The 16089-nt window shown below is 33.8% G+C and overlaps 1 protein-coding gene across 2 annotated transcripts; it reads left to right on the forward strand.

The window, feature by feature from the left end:
• The first annotated feature begins 57 nt into the window (after positions 1–57).
• On the forward strand, positions 58–14876 carry LOC110443749 (programmed cell death protein 6-like). 2 transcript variants are annotated; one of them, XM_021488136.1, is made up of 6 exons: positions 58–197; positions 2114–2175; positions 10284–10328; positions 11380–11538; positions 12193–12302; positions 12932–14876. In XM_021488136.1, exons 1-6 carry the CDS (start codon positions 73–75, stop codon positions 13031–13033), a joined length of 603 nt encoding a protein of 200 aa, XP_021343811.1. In that variant the 5' UTR covers positions 58–72; the 3' UTR covers positions 13034–14876. The 2 variants fall into 2 exon arrangements, with proteins under 2 accessions (XP_021343811.1, XP_021343812.1); XM_021488137.1 differs by lacking the exon at positions 2114–2175 and adding an exon at positions 5068–5129.
• The last annotated feature ends 1213 nt before the right edge of the window (positions 14877–16089 follow it).

Genomic DNA, 16089 nt, shown 5'->3' on the forward strand with positions numbered 1-16089 from the left:
TTTTCCTGGTCACCAGAATGTTTGTAAATCACCTATTTTTACTCGAGAACGTTTAAGCTTTATAAAGTGCTGATGCAGGAAGAGAGAAGCCGACTCGGAAAGATGGCGTACTATCAGCAACAACAGGGATATGGACAACCTCAGGCCCCTCCGCCCGGTGGCGTAGATCAAGGCTTTCTATGGAATGTATTCCAAAAGTAAGAAGATGAGTAGTTTGATATTTAAATAGTAAAAAGTTGACGAAATTAAAGTGTTGATTTAGAAACACTCGGTTACATACTCGTCCATACTCTGTCACGGTTCAATTCCGGTATGTTCGGAAATAATAATATGACTCAGGCATGGCCTGGAGAGAGCGCAGCTGGTACATTTGTTTCGATAGTATACTATATTTTTTTAATCATAAGAGCGCAGCTCTTCTGGCGCCGAGCTCTTTTCCGGTAACATGTGTACGAACAATTGAAGTCATGGTAACGTCGAAATACTATGCTTCCAAAATCCTTCGTCAGGGAAGTAGCTAGCGCGGTCCTATTTTTACGATGCTGTTTAGCTTTGCTACACATTCTCAAAAATACATCTTTATATGATATTTTTTTTTCTGTAGTTATGTAAATTCATGCCATTAAAAATTATAGAAACTGAAGCTTCTTTCAAATTTTCAGTCTTTTCGTCTCTCCACCCAAACCGAAAGTATATAGTAACTACCAAACCAGACGGAAATCCGGATATGTTTGGGCTATTGTGATTCTCTTTTTACACGATTTAGAGGGATCAGGCAAAGTATATCATGTCGGAAAATACAGTTGGAGTTTAATCGCCAATATTCTTAACTTTTATAATAACAGATAATAACAGTTTCATTTGATAAACAATACATCTTCAAATATGAAGTCCCTCTACTGGGCCTCAATCTTTCTGCAACATTAAATGGTTTATCATGGTGAGAAATTAAAGTGACGTTTCTTTTATACCTTCATATCATATATGCTTTTAATCAAATTTCGTTCAGTAAATCAGCAAAAAATTGTTTCTGCAAAAATTAGGGTACTGACAGGTGGATATAGGTAGACAAAATATTTCTACAAAAGTTTGGCAGAGATTGCATTTCAGACTTAAACAGTGCATGCATGTCTTAAATAAGCACAACAAAATAATACTAAAAATACATTATGGTTGGTTGGAAATGTAGAAACCTTTCTTTGTCTTTTTATTTGTTATATAAAATCAACAATGTTTCATTAATGATCATGCAATATTTTGTAGTCCATGTCAGTTCCGCTACATTTCTCCCTCCGAGACACATAAGACCCTATATACATGTACCTCCTTCCATTGATATATCATTGGGTATATATACGTATACCAACCTGTAACAAGAAGAGCACAGTTAGACTGGACCTCAAAACTCTAAATGAATGCTCAATATCCAATTGAGCTACATGTACCTGGTCACTGGTGACCCATTGACCCTGTGGAGTGCACATTTTAACTTTCAATCACACTTTCATGTTCATTTCATGTAAAAAGTAAAAACCACAATAGTTTGGTCAATATTAACAGTTTGGGCATTTATTTAGTTACTATGTGGAATGTTTTAAAAAAAATCTGGTGAGCCCTGAGTATATTTTTTTCAAAATTTTGATGAGTCTCATTACTTAGAGACCCATATATAGACAGCATAAGTCAAGGACTCAAATGTCTTAGTCCCAAAAATCACTGTAGTGTGGTATGCAAATTAATCAAAAGTATCAAAGAATTCAATATAAAATAAAGATTGGACAAATGGTTTGCAAATCAAATGGACATTTGACTATTTGTGTAACTACTAAACATGTTTTATGGGACAGGAAGTATATTTGAAACACAATATGAAAGAGGAAATATTGAATCATGTAGCTAAATAGAAGTTATGGAAACAGAAGTAGTCTATTGTTCACCAAAACAGAAAATGAAAAAGGAAACCATAGCACAATTGTAAGCTTTTGAGAAAAAAACTAATTTTTAGGTATCAATTTTATAGTAAAAACTTGGTTTTGGTTTTTTAAGTCATTTCCTGTTTGAATTGTATAGCCAGAAATTTTGACAAGTTCATTGTAAACTTGTACCTTTCTAGAGTTGATAAAGACAGAAGTGGTCAGATTAGTACCAAAGAGCTTGGGGATGCATTGTCCAATGGTAAGTTAGGTCACCGCCACAAAGCGCCTGGAGCATGACGTTAGACCCTAACACAAACTTGTCTTTCCTTGTCTGCCTGTAGCTATGCAGTTATATATCATATGCATGCTTTAATTTATTGTTGTAGTTTCTGTGTTATAGAATTCCTTACACAATTATTTTTTCAATTCTCTTGGTCTCTTTTGTGAAAATCACAAATCAATGTGACGAAAATGTCCTACTGAAGGAAATGTGAAAACAATCAATTTCTAGAATTAGAGAACTACAATTTGGTTTTGCAAATATTTTTGTTAAAGAAATTAAAACTGTTCTTGTTCCCTGTTGGAATAATGTTCCTCTGTTGATCATGGTCAGTGTATGTTACTACCTTAAGCTTATATGGCACATTGCACTTATATGTCTTAAATTTGTTTAATTTATATTAAAATATGTAAAAATAGATGAATTAAATACAGGTTATAGACTACCATCCTATTAGTTAGAGATTGGTTAGAAAATGGCTGAAGTTTGAAATTAATTAATTGTCTCTGCTAATCATTTTCAAACTTCATTCATCATTCACAATAACATTTAAAAAATAAATAAAAATAATATGAGAGTGGTTCAGAGAATTACCCTAACAGCAAGATAAAGATTCGTGTAGAGAGATCATCCTTTGGTATATGTATATGCACATCTTCAGCTTGGTCAAGGGATGTGTTGTGTACCAAAATCAGGTCCCTGAATTGAACCTCTTTTCTGTATTTTTTCAATTAAAAACTTGGACTGTTCATAAAAAAAGAACCTACCAGTATGTATTGAATATTTCATGAACTCCTTATAGGTTTTGTATATGTATCAAATTTTCTTCATCTTATGGTAGCAGCAGGTGCCACACCTTATTAAATGAAATGGCAAAGGTCATTGATCAAGGTAAAAGGAGTCATATGTTATACTTGAACGCTTTTGAAATGAATAGCTTGGACACAACAGATTAAGTTTATATTTAAACATACATGCTAACATAAAGTTCTACACCTGATAATGTATTGTGATCATTGGTCAAAATAAAAAAGGTTAAAGGTCCCATTTGACCCATTTGAAGTGAAAGCTTGTATGGTAACTTCAAGTTTTTCACCTGGTTAAATTTTGTTCGTCACCCATAATGGTAAATGTGTCATTGGTAACAATTCACACCCTATCTGGAGGGATTGGGGATGCACAGCTACTGGTATGTGAAGACCCAGATCACATTGTTTTTATTGTATAATTTCTTAATACATAAGTACTTTTTGGCATGTCATATATACCCCGGTATTCAGGCCTAGGGAAAATATTGAAATTGGTGACAGTGTTTATAACAAATATCTATCTTGCCTCTGGTTCACAAATGTTTCTAAACCTGATGAAATTCCCTATAGCTTGTTAAACACAAGTTTTACCATGAGAAGAGCACATTTTTTAAGGATTGCATGTGAAACTAAGACCTGGCTATTTGATTTTTTTGTACACATATCCTATATACAACCAGTGTTTAAGTGGTGACTTTGTTCAGGGATTTATGACTTTTTGTATGAAACAGCATGTTATAATGCAGCCATGCATCATTGGTGTTGTGCAGGCATGCAGAAATGTTGAGTAAGATGTGTAGTTATGACTAATAGTGATCAGTTATTAGTTTGTTCATTTGTAATTTAAGAGTTTGAATTAAATTAAATATTGATTTATGTAATTACTTGATAATAATATAGTTCTGCATAATAATATTGCTCTGAATTAAGTAGCTAAATTTAAACTCAGCTTGAATTGATCTCACCTTTTTGAGGAATTGAAAAGTTGACATCATGCATACATACAGCTTACATTTAAAACAAATGATCTAAGTCATGCATTAACCAACGGAAAATATCAATATTCAATATGTGTCATAATACATAAAGAAGGCATTGTTTTCATTATCTTAGATTTTTGATGAAATTATGTATGAAGGGTGTGTAATTGAACTGATTGAAGTTGGATATCTTGTCAATGAAAGACCAAACAAAATTACGAACAAATTAATTTTCAAATCTTTATCTAATGGCTGTGAGAAAATAGGGTAGTTATCTATAATTAGCTTGGTAGGTAAATTTATTTATTTTTCATGATATTTTTTGGGTAATACATGTATATGATATGGAGCAAATAAAATGATTGCCAACTTAAACAGTGCTTGTTTAAGGTTGATCGGAAAAACAATAACATTTATAATAAGGTGGATTTGTAGAAAGGTTCCTGTATGTACATGTAACACAATGCAACCAGCAGAATGTTTGTGTGTGAGGTTTTGATGATGTCCATATGTCCCACGTAAATATTTGTTGGTTGTGCTTGTGCTACAGAAACTTGTATAAAATCCATGCGTAGCAACAACGTAGAGAAAATGTTAAGAAATATCTATAATGGTACTTTAGCTACCTACTATTATTGAAAACAGGTGTTATTTTCACTAGGCTATTTTGCCTAGATAATAATATCAGAATATTATACTACATACTTTAAGTAAATAGTTATGTACCTGTTATTTTTTATTATAAATCTACATCTAAACAAACATCAAGACTAAAAGAAATAAGTAAAAAGTGAACTTATCCATATAGTCTACTCTGAAACATGTTCCTACATGTTCATATCAATACATGTACATACTAAATATGGGTTTAACCAAGACAGGGATTGAAATCAGTCAGAATATCAGGTGAATTAGCATGATGGATTAAATAAGGAAATTGACTATTAATGTGGTAGGTATAAGCATGATTTTGTGATCATGAGCCTAATTTTTTAACCAGTTTGTCAAGATTTTAAAAACTAATTTTAATGCAAGGTTGATCTTCTATTTCCCTAAATTTAGTTTAACATTCTGTTTCTCAGGATTGATACTGACAGGAGTGGTGCTATCTCAGCTGCTGAGCTTGGACAAGCTCTGTCCAATGGTAAGCCAGACTAGGACTGAACCATATACATTGTACCAGGCTAGTGTTTTGTTAGGGAGCTATGGTCTCATAGAATCGTACGTAAGAGTTGAAGGCATATTGCATGCCAAGTCGGGACTGCATTATGCATTTAACTGTTGCCACTGTTGTGACAATAAAACATATTATAAAAGTATCTGTCACATAAAATACAACATAATTTTCATAATTATTCTCACTTTTCTTAAATAATTCATCTATTGAATAATCGTTAACAATCTGATGTGAAAGGCCACTATAGGGTTTAATTATTTCATACGAAACATTTCTTCATTCATATGATCATTATGGAATGGTCGCAAATGTGACATATCAATAAATGATTTATTAATTAAAAGCCAGGGTTTATTCCAATGGCAATGATTGATATTTAGAATTAAAGAACTACATGTTTGCAATTTGTTACACACATAACATAAAAAACATATGATCTAAAGGGTCTCATTTGAATTAGAGAAAATAGTACAGAGTTAAAATAGATGTAAAGTATATTTTCATAAATAATCAGCAATATAATACAGTACTTGTGTTGATTGTGGTGCCATCTGTGTTAATAAACATATCAGTAGATGTTTTGAGTGTGGTATGTAGTATTAGTGGTTATTAGCTCACCTGGTCCGAAGGACCAAGGTGAGCTTATGCCATACCGTGGCGTCCGTCGTCCATCCGTCCGTACGTCAACAATTTCTTTAAACGACTTCTTCTTAACCACCGGTTGGAATTAAACTAAATTTGACTGGAAGCATCCCTAGGTGATGGGGATTCAAAATTGTACAAATGGTGGGGCTGACCCCCCAGAGGGCTGAGGGGTGGGGCCAAAAGGGGTCAATTTGCCCATATTGCTTTAAGCGACTTCTTCTCTGGAACTAAGAAGTGGATATCAATCATATTTGACTGGAAGCATCCCTAGGTGGTGGTGCAAATGGTGGGGCTGACTCTTCAGGGGGCTTAGGGGCGGGGCAAAAAGGGGGCAATTTGGCTGTATTGCTACAAACAACTTCTTCTGTAAAACTGTGCACTGGATATCAATCATATTTGATCAAAAGCATTCCTGGGAGGCAGGGATTTAAAATTGTACAAATGGTGTGGCTGACCCCCCAGGGGGCTGAGGGGCAGGGCCAAAAAGGGTATTTGGCTATACTGCTTTAAGTGACTTCTTCTCTGGAACTAAGTGATGGATATCAACCTTATTTGACTGGAAGCATCTCTAGGTGGTGGAGATTCAAAATTGTACAAACGGTTGGGCTGACCCCCCAGGGGGCTGAGGGGCGGGGCCAAAAGGGGGCAATTTGGTTATATTGCTATAAATGACTTCTTCTGCAGAACTATGCCATGGATATTGATCATATTTGGTCGGAAGTATTCATGGGAGGCAGGGATTCAAAATTGTACAAATGGTGGGGCTGACCCCCCGGGCTAAGGGGTGGGGCCAATAAAATGTATTACTTGGAAATGGTTGAGATCCCCACCATATAACCATATATACAATTGCTGAGTATAAAGAGAAGAATGCACATTTGCTTCCAGGATGTCCCTAGGGTCTGGCCCCACCCTTGGAGACATAGTCCCTGGGCCATAACTTTAAAACGGTTGAGATCCCCACCCCAAAACTATATATACAAATGCTGGGCATAAAGAGACGAATGCAATCATGATATCAGAATAGACCCTGGGGTCTGACCGAACCCCTAGGGACCTAGTTTCTTAGTCACAGCTTGGAAACAGTTGAGAGCCCCACCCTATAACCGTATATATACAATTGCTGAGTATAAAGAGATGATTGCACATATGCTTCCAGGTTGGCCTTGGGGACTGCCCCACCCTTGGAGACTTAACCCCTGGGTCATAACTTTGAAATGGTTAATATCCCCACCCCAAAACTATATATACAATTGTTGGGCATAAAGAGACGAATGCAGTCATGATATTAGAATTGATCCCAGGGTCTGCCCCACCCTTGCAGACTTGGCCCCTGGGTCATACCTTTGAAACGGTTGAGATCCCCACCCCAAAACTATATATACAAATGCTTGGCAAAAAGAGACAAATGCAGTCAAGATATTAGAATCGATCCTGGGGTCTGGACACAACTCTAGGGACCTAAATTCTGAGTCAAAGCTTGGAAACAGTTGAGATCCCCACCCCATAACCATACATAAAATTGCTGGGCATGAAAAATCTAATATAGCTATGCTACAAGGATTGGCCTTGGGGTCTGGCATATTCCCTTGATCTCATTTGGAGAATAGTTTGCCATGATTGCTTAGGTATCCAGGTGAGCGATACAGGCGCTCTGGGCCTCTTGTATTTTCTTATGTGCTTCAAATTCCTGATACAAAGAACCATTAAAATGAAGAAAAAAAATCCCTTTCAATTTAATTTGAATAATTTAAATTTTTCTTTTAAAAAAAGTCATTATTATAAAGAAAGGAAAGATGACACGTTGAATGGTTGTTTAACCCACTTCATAAATCTTGCATTTATAACATAGATGTGTGATTTTAACAAATCCTAATGAATATATAACTACACACCCATTTGTTTGCTGCATGTTGCATACATCACTACTCATTTATCACTTGTAACTTTAAAATAATGATGTGTTCACATGCAAAATGAAAAATATCCACTATTTTACTATTGAATATTTGTGTATTACACTTGCATGTATTTAAAAAAACAACTGTAAATTGTGTTGTTTATTCATTGAAATACTTGAACAGAAACCCAAAGGGAACAAGAACTCAATATAACATATCTCTTTTTAAAATAACCAGCTGTATTGGTCATGAAAAGTATGCGAAGTTCACTTTAAGATGTTTCAACAGAGATTGCACAGCCATAACTCTGGGTTCTTCTTTATCTTTTTGGTGAAGGTATTTCAATTTTCTTCTGTGCTCTATTATATATAATCTAATTAAAACTTTGCTAACATATGTATATCTATTGTTTCTGTCTATACTGCATGTTGTACAGAGTTTTTCTCTGCATTTATATATTTGGGGCAAGATATATATATATCAGTCCCATTTTCATGCTACTGTATAAGATTAAGAAAAACATTGTCCTGTTAGCGTCCTCCAGGGCCCGTATTCATGAAACATGTGCTCAAACCAACTTTCTTGTAACTCATTTAAATCATGTCAAACTATCAAAAAGTAAAATCTTAACATTTAAAACAGTATTTGACTTTTAAGTCTTTTCCAATTTTTCCAAATCATTGACAACTAAGAATTTATATTTGATTAATAATTGGTACAAGAAATAAAGATTGAGCACAAAATCGAAGCTTGAACATAAGAAAGGTTTCATGAATACGGGCCCTGTTTATAATCTGTGGTCTTATAATTAGTATACATGTAGGATCCTGGACTTCAGAAAATCCTGCATTCCTTTAGATGCTTTGATAATCAACATTTTCAACTCGGGGAAGGTGGCAATTTGATATCCCTGGAAAAAATCCTTTTTTGTACTGCACTTGTATAAATATTATATCCACTGCTAGTAAATAATGTACTTCAGATGTCCACAGTTCATGGTATACATCAGGATAATAAAAGAATTTGTTTTCCCTTCATATCATATGTTTGACTCTTTGTGTTGGACTAATCATGATCATGTTTAATTAATTGCTTTTCCTTTATATTATAAGTGGAAGTTTGCTTTTCTTAATCAATGATTATTTTTGAACTTTTGAATAGATTTTATTCTATCACTAATCACTGTGTTTTATGTAGTGACATCTAGGTTTAACACATGGATACATATTTATGTCATATTCTAGCCACTGCTAGTAACTGTTTATAACTGTTTATACATGTATGTATCTGCACTTGTATGTATAAAAAGTTAATACACTCAGTGCTAGGAATAGTTGATACATGTATGTATCTGCACTTTTATGTACAAGTATGTACATGTACAATAACTATACTTGCGAGTATTAAAGACACTGTTGTTTTATCCATTAACCAATTCACCCCTGAAGACACATTTGAACTCGCCCAATTCAAAGATTGAAATAGTTCATTATAAAATTTCAGGGGTGAATGAGTTAATTATGTGATATCCTCACTTCAAAGTGCAACATATAATGTACATATGCTGTCAACATGTACCAGCTCAAAATTATGTACCGTTACTATCATAGAGCTAATTAAACATACAGGTAAAAATAATGTACTTCAGATGTCCACAGTTCATGGTATACATCAGGATAATAAAAGAATTTGTTTTCCCTTCATATCATATGTTTGACTCTTTGTGTTGGACTAATCATGATCATGTTTAATTAATTGCTTTTCCTTTATATTATAAGTGGAAGTTTGCTTTTCTTAATCAATGATTATTTTTGAACTTTTGAATAGATTTTATTCTATCACTAATCACTGTGTTTTATGTAGTGACATCTAGGTTTAACACATGGATACATATTTATGCCAAAATATTTTACAGATACGTAGTAGCCCCACCCCCTTTTTCAAGGTTAAAGGCTATAGTACTAGTACATTGTACATTCATAACCAATACATGTACTGTGATTTGAACTATATCGGCTATATAAAAAGATTTTCATACTAAGAAATTTTATGAATGGAAATTTGAACAAATTTGATTAGTTTACAAATGTACAATCTGGATATATAATCTGGATCATAATTACGATTAGAATATAATAATTAAAAAAGCCAAGGGAGATAACCATATAGATCATAGATGTAACCACAAAGTGCCCAAAAATGAACAACACCTGTATCAGATTTTACATTTGTCAGATCATATCTCAAAGATTTATTGGACTTTCTTTAAAGAAAATGACTCTTACGACGTACATGCATTATTAAAATAATTTATCTAACGAGACTTGGAAGAATAGATTTTTGTTTGTTTGCTTATATATGTAATAATGAATAGATTCATTAAATTATTTAATAGGTTTATTACTTTCCAGATGAATTTTCTCGAAAGACCCCACTTGTACATGATGTTACTTATAAGACTAGCTCGGGCACTTTTCTTTTTCAAAACAGGGGAATTCACCTGTCTGTGTTAATCTCATTATGTTGTCCAAAAACCTGTCAATTTGTAATATTTCTTCATGTTTTTGTCACAAAGGATCATGGACACCGTTCAACCCGGAGACCATCCGTCTGATGATTGGTAAGTGTTTGGCTTTATATCTCATTGAAAGTCAGGTTTTGAATGGGTTTTAGGACAAAACATATTTTGTCTGACAAGAAGACTTGTATTGCCATCTTCTAGGGCCGCATTTGTTTATTGCGATCCAAATGCTTGAACCGGTTGGACCAGAGTTGTTTGTCTATGAAATGAGGTCGGACCTAGTATCCTGATGCTGCATTCATCAGGCGAGCCTTGAAAAAGCCTTGCAAGGCCTGCATAAACATTTGCAGGTCTGCCAGGATTAATATATCCGTAAATGTTACACATGTAAAAACAGACAAACCGATTGAACAGGATAAGCGAAAGGGGCCTTGGTGAATTCAAAGCTGAATGCAAGTCGGTCTGGAATGAGGGTTCTTTTAGAGGATATTTTCCTCAAAAATATTGTGACTAGACTGTATTTCCACAAAAGGTTTCTAATTGCTGTCTATATACTTAACTGAAGGATCCAGAAAATTATTTGTGTTGTCTTCTAAAAAAATCTGCCAATTGTGCTGTCATTGGGAAAATATGGTGCAAATTGGATTCAGGTGTTATGATATGCCATCTTTCCCAAATACCCAGGAAAACTGTTTAAACAGATCAACCTTAACCTTCAAGCATGTGTAACATTTTATGTCAATTATAAAACTCTTTAATCTGTTTTCTTGGATAAATGTGTTTGGTTTACACAGGTTTCAATTTGTTGCACTTTATAAATCAGTTGTCTATTTTCAAAAATTGGAATATAGAATAGGAAAATGGTTTACTGTGAAATATGAAAACAAATGGTTTATGGGATATCAGGATGATAAACGGTATACGGGGAAATATTTACTGCAGTTTAATTTGAGTTTATTATTACAGCGAACATTTGAAAACAACATAATATACATGTATATATATATATCAATTTGAATTGAAGGCAAATTCAAATTGGGCAAATACAGATTTAATCATAAAAGGACGGAAATTTCCTGGTATATGGTGTTATTTTAACACATTTCTTTAAGTTTTCAGCAAATGTGATTTAATATGTTATCTTCTTTAGGTATGTTTGACCGGGACAATTCTGGAAGCATCAACTTTCAAGAGTTTGCTCAGCTGTGGAAATATGTAACGGATTGGCAAAACTGTTTCCGTACTTATGACCGTGATAACTCGGGATCCATCGATAAAAATGAGTTGAAAACAGCCATGACAGGATTTGGTAAGCTAGAAGCGATCTATACATAGTTTCTTCTGTCATCTGTGATAACTTTTGTAAGTGATTGACAATCTAGCAGTCAGTCAAACAATTATGGTGTTCATATTTTGTGAAATATTGGATTTTTCCAATTTCTGCAATTACCCAATTCTATGCACGGAACCTAAAATCTGACCTTTGTTTACCAGGTAATTGGCATTTTTTCCTGCCAGTGTTTAATTTACCCACTTCTTTGTTGACGCCAAAATGAAATGCCTGTCATCCTTAATGGAAAATAATCCACTGATTTACATGACTTTGTATACATGTACTTTAGCTATCATCTTGCATATAATATTTTACATGTTTTTTTTTATTGAAAATTCACTCTTTGAATAATTGATATACTGGGTTTATAGAGTATGTCAATAATTTTAAAATTAATATTTCATAATTAATATATTTTTATCATAAAAAGTTAACAATAGACATCTCTTTTTATCACCAATATCTGGAAAATATAATATGGTAAATTTCTGCCATCATGACTTAAATGAATTTCTCAGATTTGAAAATCATAAAAATGAACAAATATGAAAGTGTGTTTGTTCGGAAATTACATATGATTATGTACTTGTACAGAGTTGTATGTATAATAAACCTCTGTGCTTTCTCCAGGGTATCGCCTCTCTGACAGATTCTATGACATCTTGGTGAGAAAATTTGACCGACAAGGACGAGGAACAGTTGCCTTTGATGACTTCATTCAGTGTTGTGTTGTCCTGCAGGTAAACTCAAATGACTGTTTGAAAAACAAACTGAATACTATATACCCCCGACTTCTGTCGGAGCATGGGTGTACAACTCATCCAGTTTACATAAGATATCATGTTTCCTGTAGCGAAACTCAAATGACTTGATTACATCATAAATAATCTGCAAAATCAACACTAAAATACAGTAAAAAATCCTATATTATCACAGATTAGTTTACATCGTGTAATCAATATATAGTGTGGCAACCTTTGTACAAGACTGCTCCGAGTTTTGACACTAATTTATAACTTTAGCATGTTGTGGCAGCTTTGCTTTAGGGGGCCACGTTGGCCAAGTGGTTAAGGCATCTGACATTTTGCTATCACTATCCCTCCACCACTGGGTGACGGGTTTGAGACCTACGTGGGACAGTCGCCAGGTTCTGGCCTTAGATCAGTGTTTTTCTCCGGAAACTCCGGCTTTCCTCCACCACCAAAACCTGGCACGTCCTTAAATGACCATAGCTGTTATAATAGGATGTAAAAATCAAACAAACCAACCCAAACCAAAGTTTTATGACTTCTATTCAGTGGATGCTCATCTTGACTAAAAGTTTGACACCTAGTTTAATCCATCTGATCACAATCTTGTACTTTTTCAGACTTTGACGGCAGCCTTTCGACAGCATGACACAGACCAAGATGGATGGATTCAGATAGGTTATGAACAGTTCTTAACGCTGGTGTTCAATCTCAAGTCATAATGTGCTTTATTAAAAGTCTTTTTAGTTATTTCATGTATAGAGCTGCTGTGTAAAGATGGTGTATTTCTGATACAAAGACGGTCATACATACACAAATGTTGTAGGAAAAGGCATTTATAATGTGTAAAATTGCTATTTGTTTAAATTAATTCAGCATGGAAAATTTCTCAATTTTTCAATCATATACGAAAAATGACTTTTGATATTTGTTAAATAATCATCATGCTTCAATTTTTTCAAATACAAACAACAGTTTTTTTCATATTAAAAATGTGTTGTTTTTTCACTTTATTTTCAACTTTTGATATTAATTCAGTAGTTATGTATCCATATCCTATTTATGCTTACATATATCCCAGAAACCACATTCTACCTATCAGTAACAGACTGTAATGATATAGATGAAGATAGCAAGCAATAATTGGTATGCATTGGCAATAATCAACGAACAGGATTCACAATCTCAAAGAGATTTAATGCAGGCAGATTTATTTTGAAGAAAATTTTCAAAATTTAAAATAATTCCAAGGTATTTTTACTGAAGGATTCCTTAACCATTTAACCAAGAAGAAGTAATTAAAGTTTTCTACAAAATTGTTTGTTCTTTTCTCAAATAGACAGCAGGACACTTGTTAAACAGTAAGCTTAAGATCATTGCATGAGTAAATAGAGTGAGAATTGATGTGCCTGACAGTAATTTTACAGTTATGTACTGTAGATCCTCTGTTTAATTATAGAAAGTGTCACAAAGGAGAGAGACAGTGGACATTATTCATTTGGATGTAATTCAAGATATTGGCATTTTTGGTTTTTCTTAAGTGCAACTAAAGTTCCTTGACCAGTATTAATTAAACGGTACCAGGTATTAACAATTGAGCACTTTGTACAATGATAAATGTGGCAGTAATGTCAATTAATATTTTTCGATCCTATAATACTTGATAAAAATGGTTTCAGAATTGATTGAAAAAAGTTTTGGTCATGAACAATAGAGCATTATCCTACATCCAAATATTAAAGGTAAAATAATAATTTGAGAAATTATTTCTCAAATGTAGTTTGATACTTTTTGCAGAAATGACCTGATTAATTTTGTACATTTTGCATGGTTGTATGGTTGTGTGTGTACATTTTGGTTTGGTTTGGTCTGACATGTTCAGATTGTTTTTCTTGTTTAACTAGTGTATTTATACCATCAGTAATAAGCCTATATCATGCTGCTCAGTAGTTTCAAGCACCCTTAAATATGAGATATGCTGTATATTAATTTTGCCGAGCTTTAGTTTGTGGATTTAGGACTACAGTAAAAGTTTATTTTAGCACTTCATTTACACTTAGTTAATTGTACCATACAGGGTATGATTTCCTGTTCCTGTGAGTCTTTTGTGTTGCAGGAAAGAGGTAAAAAGGTATCTAACAAGGAAACTAGAAGCAAATGATTTTGAAAGTGGATGTCCAGAATGTTTGCTTCACATTGACTAAATATTTACGGTGATGAATTCTTTTTCAAATTTGTGCTGTAAAAACCTGGTTTATATTTCCACCATTATCAACTTTAACAAGAGAAGGAATATTTAACATTGGGCAAAACATGCATAACATATATATATATATATATATATCGTATTAGATAGTGACCGGAAGTGTTTATAAGGTTGAACTAAACACAGGGTCAAGTTTTGAAAAGCCACAGAATGAGAATTTCACAGGCAAAAGTATTGCTTTACAGTGAAAAATGGACATAGGTGTTTTTGTCTCTATATAAAGAAGATGTCATGAACTGTTCAATACAATATAGCAAATGAATACATAATATATCAAATTAAAACTCTATTGACCTGATTAAAAACATTGTTTTTGTTTTTTGTTTACCATTATGATAAAATTCTACTGGCAGTAATATATACATTTTTTTTTTACATAAATGGGAAAATGTCCGTCAAACAAGAAAATTGAAGAAAAAAATGTATATATTCTCAATTATATCAAATTTAAGAGAAAAACAAATCATGATTAAGATTGTATTTCTGTAAACATTTTCATCACAATCATTACATTGGGTTGTGCTGTTCAATACTGGCTGATGGCTGTTGCATTTGTTGTAAACCTACCTCATATTTTGGAGACTATTTATTTTAGATACCAAACTATTTTCAAAATCAGCGAAAAATGAAAACATGAGCTGCATTTTGTTCACTGCTATATATAACAGTAATAATAATTTCAGGTTCTTATATACTGCTTTATCACAACCTAGTTTGTAGGTCGTCTCAAAGGGCTTCTCAAATTACCATTCGTGGTTATAGGGCCTTTGCAACCAGCCAATATCTTTCTGAACTCCCTGGGAGAACACAGCCGGTGCTGCCATTTCGGCACTCACAGCTAGCATTCACCAATTCTAACACTGCCAAACCACATACTCATTTACAGCTGAGTAGACTGGAACAACAGTGTAAAGTATCTTGTTCAAAGAAACGTCGCAGTGCTGTGCCCTGCCGTGATGTGACTCGAACCGCAACCCTTCGATCGCGAGTCCGGGGTCCTACCACTAAATTACTGTTCCTCTAAGTATAGTATATATATACTTCGATTACTGTCAGTCAAAAGAAGTTGATGTGCATTTTCTGATTAGTCTGCAATCTCAATCAGAATTGAAACCCCAGTTATAACACTTGGGCAGATAAATATATGCTGTTTAATGCTTTAAGTATTCTACTGGTTTCAAAGGATGTGTTGTGGGGGTACTGCATTGGTGTAACACCCTTAAACCATCTTGTAGGATCTTGTGTACCATGTTTCTAATTTTGAGACTAGGATCATCGTTTTCTTTCAACATTGTGTCATGATGATTAAAAGAATATGCAATTTCTTTTACGGAATGGCAGATGTCATCCTTTGTTCTCTTTAGGACTTTGTATCCGTGGTACTCGTGCTCCGTAGCCATGCTAGTCCAACTTGAAGCCTTACGGCTCATAAGCATACACAGCAACGTATAATTGATACATCAGTGATATGAAATACCAAATAATTATAACATCATGAATGAAGCATAATCT

The sequence above is a fragment of the Mizuhopecten yessoensis genome, unplaced genomic scaffold (genome assembly GCF_002113885.1).
Source record: "Mizuhopecten yessoensis strain PY_sf001 unplaced genomic scaffold, ASM211388v2 scaffold716359, whole genome shotgun sequence".
Lineage (NCBI taxonomy): Eukaryota > Metazoa > Mollusca > Bivalvia > Pectinida > Pectinidae > Mizuhopecten > Mizuhopecten yessoensis.